Raw genomic sequence first — 14,156 nt, forward strand, 5'->3', positions numbered from 1 at the left:
ATGTTATAGACTAACTTCATTTAAGGAGGATTTTTATTTTGTAAGTGGGATTATATTCTAAAAATTCATTTCTAAGTTAGTAATTTGGCATTTGAAACATATTTTCTAAAGGAAAAATATTATATGGAGCTGTGATGTCTAAACCAGCTCACAAAAACCTATTTAACTTGTGATGTAGTTGAATTAAACTTGTGATATACTTGAACTATAATAACGTTGCAAAATTTCATTCCAGCTTCCTTTTATCATTATATGAAGGGAATGTCATTCAGATATTTTTCCCTTTTAATAAATCCCAGAAGCAGAGTCCTCTTCCTTCTGCCTTAGTTCCTGTGTAGGGAAAAATTAACATAGAAGGACCATTAATTTGGATTGACTCTCTTGGTCCACAGCCCCAAGGTTCATAAACCTTGTCATTTATGAGTTCATTTTAATTTTTAAAAGTTTTATTTGGTTACCTATGGCTTCCCTAGTGACTCGAATGGTAAAGAATTCACCTACTGGAAACCTGGGTGGGGAGGATCCCCTGGAAGAGGGCATGGCAAGCCACTCCAGTATTCTTACCTGGGGAATCCCCTGGACAGAGGAGCCTGGTGGGCTATAGTCCATGTGGTCACAAAGTCCATGGTGGGTTGTAGTCCATGGGGATACAACTGAGCAACTAAGCACAGCATGTGCTGTATCAGGCAACACAGCATGTGCTGTATCAAAAACATCTGTGAGAAGGCCTCCCAAAGCATGTTGAAGCGAAGTGAAGTCGCTCAGTCGTGTCCTGCTCTTTGCGACCCCATGTACTGTAGCCCACCAGGCTCTTCCATCCATGGAATTTTCTAGGCAAGAGTACTGGAGTGGGTTGCCATTTCTTTCTCCAGGGGATCTTCCCGACCCGGGGATCGAACCCGGGTCTCCCGCACTGCAGGCAGACGCTTTACCGTCTGAGCCATCAGGGAATCCCAAAGCAGGTTACATAGGTTTAAATGTTACTGCTAAGGTGTTTTCATGAACTAAAGGAACTACATCTAACTTGTCTTAGATGGTTTCTCTGAAGAGCGCCACATAAACCTAATGCACTTGATGCCACCTTCTGTTCTGGAAAAAGCAGTAAACTCTGTAGAGTTAGTCTCATTTAGTTATCCCAGTTATTATGACATAAATAATATGCATTTTATAGTGTTTAATTCATTTACTTATTTTAAACAGGGAAAATGGTGTCTAACGACCATTAACTTCAAAATGTAAAACCTCTCTTGATTAATTTCCCTCTTACATTTATTGGAGACCTAAACATTTACTGTCTAAGAAAAATTCTAAATATTTGTTTCTGTGTAAAGTGAGAAATATATACTATGTTTGTTTTGTGGAAATTAAATAGTTGGCATTTAATTTGCTGTATTCCCTGTACTGAATTCAGATTGTGTTATTTTCAAAATGGAAATAATTGAATTGACCTTTTGATTTTAAAATGATAATATGTATTCAGAATTCCCTGGTGGTCCAGTGGTTGGAACTCTGTGGTTTCACTGCCCAGGGCCTGAGTTTGATCCCTGATGGGGGAACTAGGATCCTACGGCCATGAGGTATGGCCAAAAAAAAAAAAAAAATTATAATATATATTGACTGTAAAACATATATGGAAATATTGAAAATTAAAGTTTTACTTGACAAAATGTACTATGTTTTCACAGCTTGTTCTGTATACACTGCTAAGCCAAGAGAGGAGGGCTGACCCAGAGGCTGGCCTGCTCCTCTACCTAAAGACTGGCCAGATGTACCCTGTGCCTGCCAAACATCTTGATAAAAGAGGTTAAGCTGTTTTCTCTCAATTTTACTTCTCAGGGTTTTGTTTGTTCATTGTTTTTTCCCTTTAACTTTTGCTGACACACATTTACACCTGACAATCAATTGTTCACTGTGCTTGCTAGGCCTAAAACATTTTGTAATTTATAGGTTGTGGTACTTTTTTTAAAAAAAGAATTTTGACAGTGTACTATATAAATGAAAACATTATTAACTTTTTTATTATATAAGTTTTTATATGTCATATTTTAGATTCCACATATAAGTGATATCATACGGTATTTGTCTTTCTTTTTGGCTTATTTCAGTTAGTATGATAATCTCTGGGTCCATGTTGCTGCAAATGGCATTATTTAATTCTTTTTTATGGCTGAGTAGTATTCTGTTGTTTATACGTACCACATCTTCTTTATCCGTTCCTCTGTCGATGGACATTTAGTTTGGGATTAGCAGATGCAAACTGTTATGTATACAATGGATAAACAATAAGGTCCTATTGAATAGCACAGGGAACTATATTCTATATCCTGTGATAAACCATAATGGAAAAGAGTATGAAAAATGTATATATATGTATAACTGAATCATTTTGCTGTACAGTGGAAATTAGCACAACATTATGAACCAATTATCCCTTAATAAAATAAAATTAAAAAAATCTTCCTCTAAAAAACTTTATTTGAAACTTCCTATCTTATATTTGAGACACTGTCAGTTCAGTTCAGTCGCTCAGTCGTGTCCGACTCTGCGAACCCATGAACCGCAGCACGCCAGGCCTCCCTGTCCATCACCAGCTCCTAGAGTCCACCCAAACCCATGTCCATTGAGTCAGTGATGCCATCCAACCATCTCATCCTCTGTCGTCCCCTTCTCCTCTTGCCCTCAATCTTTCCCAGCATCAGGGTCTTTTCAAATGAGTCAGCTCTTCGCATCAGGTGGCCAAAAATACCTAATGCACCAAAGGCACCAAATGAGACACTCTAGATAGCTGTGTTTTCCTTAGGTTGTTTAAAAACTTATCAAATGAACCAAAATTGAAAGAAATATACCAAAATGTTAACAGTGGTTATTATTCTGGTATAGTGGGATACATGAATGTTGCTTTTTCCTTTTTATGTTTTTGAATCTGAAAGTTTTACTTACATGTAATGGAAAAGATATGTAATAAATTTTATTTAATTCTTAGAAAACACCCATCTGTTTTTCCCCCACAGAACTATTAAGGCTAAGAAATCAGATGGCATTCTCTTTGTTTCACCGTATTAACAAATCTACTGGAGAGGAAAAGACAAAGCTTGCTCCTTTGCCACAAATAATTGAGGAACAGCAAACCTGTAAATACTGTTCACAGATGGGCAACTGTGCTCTCTATAGCAGGTAAACACTGTCTTCTGAAAGTATTAATTCCAGTTAAGTAAGCGCTCAACTCAGAATGATTTAACATGTTTGGCTGGTCCGACATTGATGACTTCATTTTGGTTATTTAAAATGAAGGAAATAGGAAAGAGAAAAAAGCATAGTTAGTTCATATTATATAACAAGCCTATTTCTTTGGAGAAAAATAGAATGCTTTTAAAACTTTTTCCAAAAGTGGATATTTTAATCTTGCTGCATACAGTTTCTGGGGAAATGAAATAATTGTAGAACTTATAGAATATAGTTAAAGATGTAGTATAGGCATTGTGAATGTAACTTTTCTTAAATGTTATTTCAAGAAATCTTCCATTTTTTAGTTGATGTTTTAATTTCAAACCTTTTGTAGTTCAAAACTGGGAAATTGGTTTTTCTAGACAATATAATCCAGAATATCTGACTTGATATAATCCAGTAGATCGATCTTGTTTATACTTGTCTATTTTTCTACATATGGCAAGTTTATTAGCTGTCTTATGAGCAGTTATATGTATTTATACCTTCATTGAGCTTCCCTGGTGGCTCAGACGGTAAAGAATCTGTCTGCAGTGCAGGAGACCCAGGTTTGAACCCTGGGTCAGGAAGATCCCCTGGAGAACGGAATGGCTACCCACTCCAGTGTTCTTACCTGGAGAATCCCAGGGACAGAGGAACCTGGTGGGCTGCAAGTCCATAGGGTCACAAACAGCTGGACACAACTAAGTTATTAACACATATACATACTATCATAGGCCAGTGAGAGTCTTGGAGGACGCAAGAAAGTGGTTAGATGCAAATTCAGACTAGGAAACAAAATCAAATCAGAACTAAACTTCTAATTCAGCCTGAAAATTCATATAAAGCCCTTTTAAAAGTACAGTTGACCCTTAAACAATGCTGAAGTTGGGGGCGCCAATCCTCTCTGCAGTCAAAAATCTGAGTATATCTCATAGTTGGCCCTCCACATACAACTGCGTGGTGAGCTCAGGTTGAATACAGGATTTGTCCACATTCTTGTGTTTAGCCAATCTTGGATCGTGTGGTGCTATTTACTATTGGAAAAAAATCCATGTGTAAGTAGACCCATAGAGTTCAATTCATGTTGTTCCAGAGCCAACTGTATTATATCAAAAGATCTCTTAATGGCAAAAGCCATGGACTTGGGAAATTTGGGGCCATAATGCAGGCACAGTCTTTTGAAACCGTGGTTTACTCTCCATGGTTTCTATGCTGTCCTACAGCGTATTTGCCCCTGAAATGAGTTTTTTAAAAAAGTAGGTGCTGTGGTTGTAAAGTATGATGATTGTCACATATGTGTTCTTGTTATAGAAATACCTCATTTCATAGCCAGTGAAATGTTTTATATGCATCTCTGACTTGGAGCTTTATCTTTAGGGCGGTTGAACAACAGATGGAAGACAGTTCAGTCCCCACCAGCACCTGGCCCAAAATAAAAGAAGAAACCCAGCATCTCAAGCGTACACACTTAGAGTATTTTAGCCTTTGGTGTCTAATGTTAACCCTGGAGTCTCAATCAAAGGATAATAAAAGAAACTACCAACATGTATGGTTAATGCCTGCTTCAGAAATGTAAGTGGTCCATTTAATACAGTAAAACTTTAGTAATTTGGATTAGCCAGTGGGATGAGATTTGTAATTCATGACAAATACAGGTTACAGACCATGTTAAAGGTATGAAGTTTCATATATTCATGCCAACTCCAGATGGCTGTCAATGAATTTTTTTTCTAAGGAGAGAACCATTGTTATTTTCAGTAGATTAAACATACCTCAAGAAATCTTAATTTAAAAATTATTAGTAAAGTTACATCCTTTTTCATCAATGAAAAGAGTAAAAAACAAATATATCAAGGTGAATTTTAGCATATTGGCACAGTAGAAATTAATGAAGTTTTACTGAATATTTTAAACACTAGAGTATTTGAAAAGTTTTTTAGTAAGTTTTCATAGAGATTCAATATTGTATTTTGTGAGGTCTTTTTTTTACAAGTTACTTATAAAGTTATAATTTTGTGCATTTTGCATAGTATTTTTCTTTAGTAATATTTAGTTGTTTTTGACCCATTCTTTTCTTTCCAGAGTGAATCTTGATAATGTGACTTGAGACCTAAGAATGTTATTTCTTTAATACTAGACTTTAACACAAGGTGCCATCACAGTGAAGAAAGTTTAAGTCATTTTCTATAGACTACATAATACATAAGTATGGTAAATATGCCAAGTGTTTGCGCCAGCAGGCTTCAGAAATGTAGTATAATAGCAGTGCCCGAGAGACTGTAAATGCTTAATGCTTACTTCTGAGACACACTGGAATTGTTAATGTGCTTGCTATTGTTTTAATAACAATAATTATAAATTCTCTTGTAAATACTAAAGAAATATTTTACTGCTTCCTTCACTTCAGGTTCAGAGTTAGATTATTATGGTTTGTCTTCTGTAGCGTTAATGTTTATCAGAACAGGAGGTGGGGGTGTCAGTCAAGAATCAAAGTGCTGATAAGCATGTTGTTCAGAAATCCCACCTGGGGGTACAGTGAGGGGGATTCTTCCCCCCTCAAAAAAAGGGGGGAGCTCCCTAGCACCTGCTTAGAGATCTGGTGATGAGAGGTTTTCGGGTTTTTTTGCCTTGCCACGTGGCTTGTAAGGTCTTAGTTCCCTAACCAAGGATCAAACGCATACTCACTGCAGCGGGAATGTGAGTATTAACCACTGGACCACCAGGGCAGTCCCGAGAGATTATTATTTTTAAAATAAATTTTTATTTATTTATTTGGCAGCACATGAGACCTTCTGTCTTCGTTGTGGCATGAGGAATCTTTCATTGCAGCATGTGGGATCTAGTGCCCTGACCAGGGATTGAACCCAGGTCCCCTGCCTTGGGAGCTTGAAGTCTTTGCCATTGCACCACCAGGGAAGTCCCCCGAGAGAGTATTTTAAAATTAATTTCTCTTTTTCTTTCTCTTTCATAGGGAGGAGAGTGGCAGCTGCATTGGGAGCCTGATTAGAACAGAACATGTAAAGACAGTTGGTGATGGACAGTATTTACATAATTTCCAGCGTAAAAATGGAGCCATACCTATCACAAATCTAATGGCAGGTGACAGAATTATTTTAAGTGGAGAAGAGAGAACATTGTTTGCCTTGTCTAGGGGATACGTGAAGGAGATTAACTCAACAACAGTAACCTGTTCGTTAGACAGGTGATGAAATGTTCCCTTTTTGGGTGGGGAGGGTAAAGCTTTATCAATAAGTAAACATATACCATACAGTTCATACATTTAAAGTATACAGTTCAGTGGTGCTTAGTATATTCACCAAGCTATGCAGTTAGCACCAAAATCCATTTTAGAGCATTTTCATTGCCCCTGGAAGACTCCCTGTACCCTGTAGTCACTCCCCCAGCCCCAGGCAACCACCAGTTCCCTTTCTGTATTTATAGATTTGCCTTTTCTGATTCATACACTTGTGTGGTCTTTTGTGACTGGCTTTTTTTACTTAACATACTGTTTCTGAGGTTCATCTTCATGTAGTAGCTTGTACCAGTGCTTCATGCCTTTAAAAAAAATTTTAGATAAAATTCACATATCATAAAATTAACCATTAACCATTTTAAACATACAGTTCAGTGTGTACGTGCTAAGTCACTTCAGTCATGTCCAACTCTGCAGCCCTATGGATATAGCATGCCAGGCCCCTCTAACCATGGTGATTCTCCAAGCAAGAATACTGGAGTGGGTTGCCAAGCCCTCCTCAAGGGTATCTTCCTAACCCAGGAATTGAACTTGAGTCTCTTATGTCTCCTACGTTGGCAGGCGGGTTCTTTACCACTAGTGCCACCTGGGAAGCCTATACATTAATTGGCATTTAGTAGTTATCCGACTGCTAAAGTTTTGTTTAGTACATTATGTTCCATAGTAGTAATGTGGACGTGTGTGTGTGGGTGTGTGCTCAGTTGCTAAGTTGTGTCCACCACCACTCTTTGTGACCCCAGGGACTGTAGCCCACCAGGCTCCTGTCCATGGGATTTTCCATGTAAGAATTCTGAAGGAGGTTGCCATTTCCTTCTCCAGGGTAGCTTCTCAGCCCAGGGACTGAACTCACATCTCTGCATTAGCAGGTGGATTCTCTACCACTGAGCCACCTGGGAAGCCCAATATGGATGTAATCTTACCTAAATAATTCTCACAACCACGTGGGCAGCAGGCAGCCCAGATGTCCTGTGTTGGCTGTAAAGCTTATTTCTCCTTAGCCCTCTGGGCGCTCACCATTTTGTTCAAATTGCTTTTTTCCATTTATCAGTTCATCAGTTCAGTCACTCAGTCGTGTCTGACTCTGCGACCCCATGAACTGCAGCACGCCAGGCCTCCCTGTCCATCACCAACTCCCGGAGTTCACTCAAACTCACGTCCATTGAGTCGGTGATGCCATCCAGCCATCTCATCCTCTGTCATTCCCTTCTCCTCCTGCCCCCAATCCCTCCCAGCATCAGAGTCTTTTCCAATGAGTCAGCTCTTCGCATCAGGTGGCCAAAGTACTGGAGTTTCAGCTTTAGCATCATTCCTCCCAAAGAACACCCAGGACTGATCTCCTTTAGAATGCACCGGTTGGATTTTCTTGTAGTCCAAGGGACTCTCAAGAGTCTTCTCCAATACCACGGTTCAAAAGCATCAATTCTTCAGCGCTCAACTTTCTTCACAGTCCAACTCTCACATCCATACATGACTACTGGAAAAACGATAGCCTTGAGTAGATGGACCTTTGTTGACTAAATAACGTCTCTGCTTTTTAATATGCTATCTAGGTTGGTCATAACTTTGCCTCCAAGGAGTAAGCGTCTTTAATTTCATGGCTGCAATCACCATTTTCCATTTATAGTTGTGATATAAAGTATAAATTAAAACAAAGTAAATTAATTTAAAGAAAAATATTAAGTAAATAGTAGAATAGTTGGTATGAAAATTTGTGGTAGAAGCTAATATCCATGTTCATTAATATCCATATTCCCCTCTTCCTGGACCCCCAGCCTTTCTTGCATTTAAGTGCTGGCATGAGTCACATTTCTCAGTGGATGGAGATCAGTAATTGGGATCCAGAGGGTAATTGCAGTGGAAATTTCCAGGCTTGCTCTCCAGTAATCAGTAATCCTGGTTAAGCAGTAACTAGCCCTAGCCCAGGTTTCATGATATTGGAGTATAAGCCGTGATATTTCTGCTGTTTCTTAGGAGTCCCTTCAGTCAGTCCTGTGAAGTATTTATTTAGTACCTAACATGTGTTAGATACTTTGCAAGTTCTTGAAGAATTTGTAGTCTTGTGGGTAACAAACAAATAAATATTTCAGTCTAATATGACAAGTGTTTGAATTAATGGGAAACAGAGGAGAGGCATTTAACCCAGTTTTAGGAGGCTTGGGGAAGGCGAGTGAAACGGGTCTTTCTAGATCTTCATCCTGTGGGGGAATGTTAGCTCTGTGAAGCAGTGTGGGAGGAGTATACCAGACAGAGGGGACGGGGTGTGGAAAGGCCTGATGGTGTGAGGTGGGGTGTTCTGGAAAGTGTAGGTAGTAACTACTTTCTGGAATGTAAAAGATAAAGGAGTTATTGGAGAGGTCAGGTCATAGAAGGGTTTATATACCATGTTAAGTGAACAAAAGAATGATAATCAGATTTGCATTTTTTCTGTGAATGCACTGTGGAGAATAGAGTTAATCAGTGGAGGCAAAACTGAAAGCAGAGGAACCAGGCGCCTGCTATAGTGGCCCAGGGTTCAGGTGATTGGGAGCAAGGTAGTTTTGACAGAGAAGGTGGAATGCCTTTGAAAAGTATTTGGAAAGTAAAATTGTCTGACACTGAGATCCTGATTGGATCTGCAGGGTGGGAGAGAGAAGGATCAAGACAGTCATGTTAAAAAAAAAAAAAGACAGTCATGTAGATGCAAGAGCCATTACCTGAGGTCAGGTCCACAGGAGGAGGATAAGGCTTCAGCAGGGGTAAAAAGTTGTCCCGTTTTGCAAACTTTCACTGCCTGAGTTTTAACTCAGTGGAAAGATCTTGCTGCTTGCTGGACATTCAAAGCTGAACCTTGGGTGAGAAATGGGGTAGGAGAGGAATGTTTGGTCAGGCCTGGTGATGTAGATTTGGGATTCAGACTCAGGTGGAGCCATGGGACCAGTGGGGAAATGACAAGAAAGAACAGTACAGAGGACCATGGAAGGGACCTCGGGAACATCACAGGTTAGCCTGATAGAGGAGTGGGAGAAGCTTTGGGAAAGAGACATGTATTGTAGGCCTGAGGAGGCAGGGGCCATGTGCTCAGGATCCTGCTGGGGGTGGTGAGCCCAGATTGGAGTTCAAGGAAGGCCAAGTGAGTTGTCAGCAAATGTAGGTTTCGGATTATTAACTGCCTTTTTAAAATTTTTTAAAATTTTTAAAAATTTATTTGGCTGCTCCAGGTCTTAGATGCAGCACGCGAGAGGTTTAGTTGTGGCATATGAAGTCTTAGTTTTGGCATGTAGGATCTAGTTCTCCGACCAGGGATTGAACCTGAGCCCCCTACAGTGGGAGCTCAGAGTCCCAGCCACCGCCTTTTGCCTTCCCCTATTCTGTTTGCTCACCAATCCAGGGCCATATCCTGCCTTTGGTTAACAAGTATGTATTAGGGGCTGGTAGCCATTTTCATAGTTATTCTGGCACATTTGCTTTTTCCTTTTTATTTTTGGTTGCACTGGGGTCTTCACTGCTGTGCATGGACTTTCTCTGGTTGCGGAGAGTGGGGGCTACTCCGTAGCTGGACTGTGTGGGCTTCTCATTGTGGTGGCTTCTCTTGTTTTGGGGCACAGGTTCTAGGGGCAAAAGCTTCAGTAGTTGCAGCGTTTGGGCTCAGTAGTTGCAGCTCCCAGGCTCTACAAGTGAACCCTAGAGCACAGTAGTTGTGGTGCATGGGCTTATTTGTTCTGCAGCATGTGGAATCTTCCCAGACCAGGGATCAAACCCATGTCCCTTGCACTGGCAGGAAGATTCTTATCTGCTGTATCATCACACAGCAACACATTTCTTATACCGACCCACTGACTATGTTAAATGAAAAATATTCACATACATATGTTTTGCTGTTTCAGGAACTTGTCAGGACTCCCAGAATCAACTTTGTTCAGATTGGACCAGGAAGAAAAAAATTGTGATATAGATACCCCATTAGGAAATCTTTCTAAACTGATGGAAAATACTCGTGCCAGGTTTGTAATGATAAATGAATCTGAATATTACTCCAGTTTCCTGAGGAATATTATAAAAAGCAGGTTTTTTTTTTTTTTTGCTTTTCAGCCAAAAACTTCGAGATTTAATCATTGACTTTCGTGAACCACAGTTTATATCCTACCTCAGTTCTGTTCTTCCACATGATGCAAAGGACACAGTTGCCTGCATTCTGAAAGGTATGTTATAATCAGCATGCCTGTGTCCATTAATTTTTCTTGGTTCTATTTATAATTTAATCTATATTATAGTCTAGTGTCTTAATAATTTATTAAACTTCTAATTATGGTTTTTAGACAGCCTCTCTTTGGAAGTAGTTTACATGTGACTTTTAATATCACCATGATATTTCCTTACTTTGAGAAGACTACTGAAGAACAGACTAGAACACAGGCTGCTTTTCTTATAGTTAAGTTGCTCATTGAAAATTCAACACTCTTATCCCTATTATTTTTAAATTTAAATGTAGGTTTGAATAAGCCTCAGAGGCAAGCCATGAAAAAGGTACTTCTTTCAAAAGACTACACCCTCATCGTGGGTATGCCGGGAACAGGAAAAACAACTACAATATGTACTCTTGTAAGAATTACTACTCTTTTGCCTAGAAACTGGGTATTTAAATCCATTTTTTCTTCAGTTCAGAGAACGTGATACTGGTTATCAAAAGGGCTGAATTTCAAATCAAAATGTCTTTGTTTCAAACTAAAAACGACATGAGAAATAGAAAAACTAAATTACCAATAGTTGTAATCATCTTGTGTATACCTTGCATTTAAGATTGTCTAAAATCTCTGTGTTTTTCTTCGCTTTAAAAAATGACACGTTGTACGAGGAGGTTGAAATAGATTATTTAAAAAAAAAATTATTTATATATTTGGCTGCACCAGAAGTTAGTTGCACCCTTCGAGATCATTAGCTGTGGCATGTGGGATCTAGTTCTCTGACCAGGGACCGAACTCGGGCCCCCTGCATTGAGAGCACAGAATCTTAGCCACTGGACCACTAGGGAAGTCCCTGATACAGATGCTTATTGAATTTGTTTTTTCATGTCAGTAAATTTCTGAGCAGTCTTAGAATAATGATGATGATGGCACCACATATTTACTGATTGATACTTGTGCCAGGCACTAATCAAAGTTTATATGTACTCAATTTTATCATGATATAATTAATATATTGGTAACATATCATTGATAGCATGATAATAATGCCATGTTAACTTTCATAAGACATTTTGACTTTATAATTTTTTAAAAAGTTACTTTGGGGAATTCCTTGGTAGTCCATTTGTTAGGACTCTCTCACTGCTTTCACTGCCAAGGTCCCAGGTTCGATCCCTGATAGGGGAACTGAGATATCTCAAGCTGTGCAGTCAAAAAAAGAAAATCAAAGGAAATAAAAAGTTGCTTGGCTCTTAGATACGCTTCTTGTTAAGTTTTCTAATTCTTTTTGAAAAATATAAATGTTAATTATCAGGAGCTAAAAGTAATGCTCTTTTCCATTCTTTTGGTTATTAATAGGTAAGAATTCTCTATGCCTGTGGTTTTAGTGTTTTGTTGACCAGCTATACACACTCTGCTGTTGACAATATTCTATTGAAGTTAGCAAAGTTTAAAATTGGATTTTTGCGCTTGGGCCAGATTCAGAAGGTACATCCAGATATCCAAAAATTTACAGAGGAGGAAATTTGCAGATCAAAGTCCATTAAATCTTTAGCTCTTCTAGAAGAACTCTACAATAGTCAAGTAAGTACAATTATTGTATAATCATACTGACAGTAATTTTTGCTGTCAGAATGAGGAGAGAAATGGCACTTTGAGAAATTCAATTGCATTGAGTGAATTTGCAGATTCATTTATTTAAACCATAGGACCAGTTTATGAGTTTATAGTTTGCTCTTTGCTTCTGAACTGAAACAAGGTTCCTGGTCTATTTTTCAGGGCTCCCATCTTCTAGTTTAAAATATCCTGGTAAAGGAAAACTGTTTCTCTCTACTCACACTTCTGACACTAACTATGTAGAGTTAGTGCAGGCTCCACAGGTTAAGGGCTCAGACCCACAAGACTGTCCCCTACTTCAGTTCTGAATTGCAAGTTCAGATCTCCTGTGCCCATTTTGGAAATTCCTATGTCTTTCTCCTTGGGTTCCATAATTTGCTTGAATGACTCACAGAATGCAAGAAAGTCATCTTATTAGCACGAACTCAGGAATGGTTAAAAGGGGCTTATGAATCTGCTCTTTGGAACTCTGAGGAGATCTAGGAGGCTGAAGCTTTTATCCTACAAATAAGAAATGAGGGACCTAGAAAGGCTTTTGTGCCCAGGAGGGCCCCATAAAGTCCTGCTTGGTTTCACATATCGTATGTGATCTTCTGGGATTGGAATTTTTCACTTAGAATGTTCCATATGTCTGAAATCTGGGATATGTGAGGCAAAAAGAAAACCCAGGGAACAAATTACTGTGCTGTTCCTCATGTCCCAAGGTCTCTAGCTGATTTATCTTTTCTCCACCTTTCAGAGGCTTTATAGTTTTATGTATAATGTCCAGGGTTTTTAGTTGTACTTTGTGGTAGGGAAAAGTACTCCATCTTCCCAGAAGTGAAGTCCTAGTTCACATTAAAAAAAAAATTCATTAACTTACTGCCTCTTGAAATGTTCAGATTTCCATTTCGTTAGATCCAAACTTGAGCATTGTTATTGTATCTGGAAAATTAACTTGATTTTTTTTAATTTCTAGAAAAAAAATTAAAAATGTTTGCACATTGTAAGTGTTTCTAAATTAAAAAACATTGGGGATTTCTGTTTGGGGGGACGAAGAGCTCTTTTTTGATCTTTTAATTTCAAACATGGGAAAAACAAGGTTTATTTCTTGGACATATTTAATAACTGATCTATTTTTTTTCTTTGTGTTTAGCTTATAGTTGCAACAACATGTATGGGAATAAACCATCCCATATTTTCTCGTAAAACTTTTGATTTTTGTATAGTGGATGAAGCCTCTCAAATTAGCCAGCCTGTTTGCCTAGGGCCACTTTTTTTTTCACGGAGATTTGTGTTGGTGGGGGACCATCAGCAGCTTCCTCCCCTGGTGCTAAACCGTGAAGCAAGGTAAGCAGACATTAAGGTTTCAATTTTAAACTAGATACTTGTTTAAGGGACGATTTCAGTAGACTGATAATCCTGAATTTGATTCGTTGACAGAGCTCTTGGCATGAGTGAAAGCTTATTCAAGAGGCTGGAGCAGAATAAGAATGCAGTTGTACAGTTAACTGTGCAATACAGGATGAACAGGTATTTGTAACAATGTCAGCTATGAGTGATTTTCATATTTGTGTTCATCACCAAACTAAAATTATTTTTGTAATTCCCGTAGTAAAATTATGTCCTTAAGTAATAAACTGACATATGAAGGAAAGCTGGAGTGTGGATCAGAGAAAGTGGCCAGTGCAGTGATAAACCTACCTAACTTTAAAGATGTAAAGCTGGAACTGGAGTTTTATGCTGATTATTCAGAAAATCCTTGGCTGGTTGGAGCATTCGAGCCAAACAATCCTGTCTGTTTTCTTAATACACACAAGGTAAAACACACACACACACAAACTAACATTTCCTTCGTTCTTCTCCGTTTGCCCTATTATTTAAATTCCTCAGTTTCAGAAGCGATTGCTTCATTACAGCTTATCAGTTAAAACTAGTGT

The 14,156-nt window shown here is 38.6% G+C and overlaps 1 protein-coding gene across 1 annotated transcript in view; it reads left to right on the forward strand.

Moving 5' to 3' along the window:
* DNA2 (DNA replication helicase/nuclease 2) overlaps window positions 1–14,156 on the forward strand; it is a 40,434-nt gene that overhangs the window by 20,282 nt on the left and 5,996 nt on the right. The window contains exons 7-17 of the mRNA XM_040242283.1: window positions 1,686–1,803; window positions 3,012–3,174; window positions 4,585–4,779; window positions 6,179–6,409; window positions 10,324–10,440; window positions 10,529–10,638; window positions 10,929–11,038; window positions 11,980–12,204; window positions 13,373–13,566; window positions 13,660–13,749; window positions 13,832–14,036. Of these exons, the coding sequence (XP_040098217.1) occupies window positions 1,686–1,803; window positions 3,012–3,174; window positions 4,585–4,779; window positions 6,179–6,409; window positions 10,324–10,440; window positions 10,529–10,638; window positions 10,929–11,038; window positions 11,980–12,204; window positions 13,373–13,566; window positions 13,660–13,749; window positions 13,832–14,036 (1,758 nt within the window). The remainder of the gene's footprint in view (window positions 1–1,685; window positions 1,804–3,011; window positions 3,175–4,584; window positions 4,780–6,178; window positions 6,410–10,323; window positions 10,441–10,528; window positions 10,639–10,928; window positions 11,039–11,979; window positions 12,205–13,372; window positions 13,567–13,659; window positions 13,750–13,831; window positions 14,037–14,156) is intronic.

This window comes from Oryx dammah, unplaced genomic scaffold (genome assembly GCF_014754425.2).
Source record: "Oryx dammah isolate SB20612 unplaced genomic scaffold, SCBI_Odam_1.1 HiC_scaffold_6, whole genome shotgun sequence".
Classification (NCBI taxonomy): domain Eukaryota; kingdom Metazoa; phylum Chordata; class Mammalia; order Artiodactyla; family Bovidae; genus Oryx; species Oryx dammah.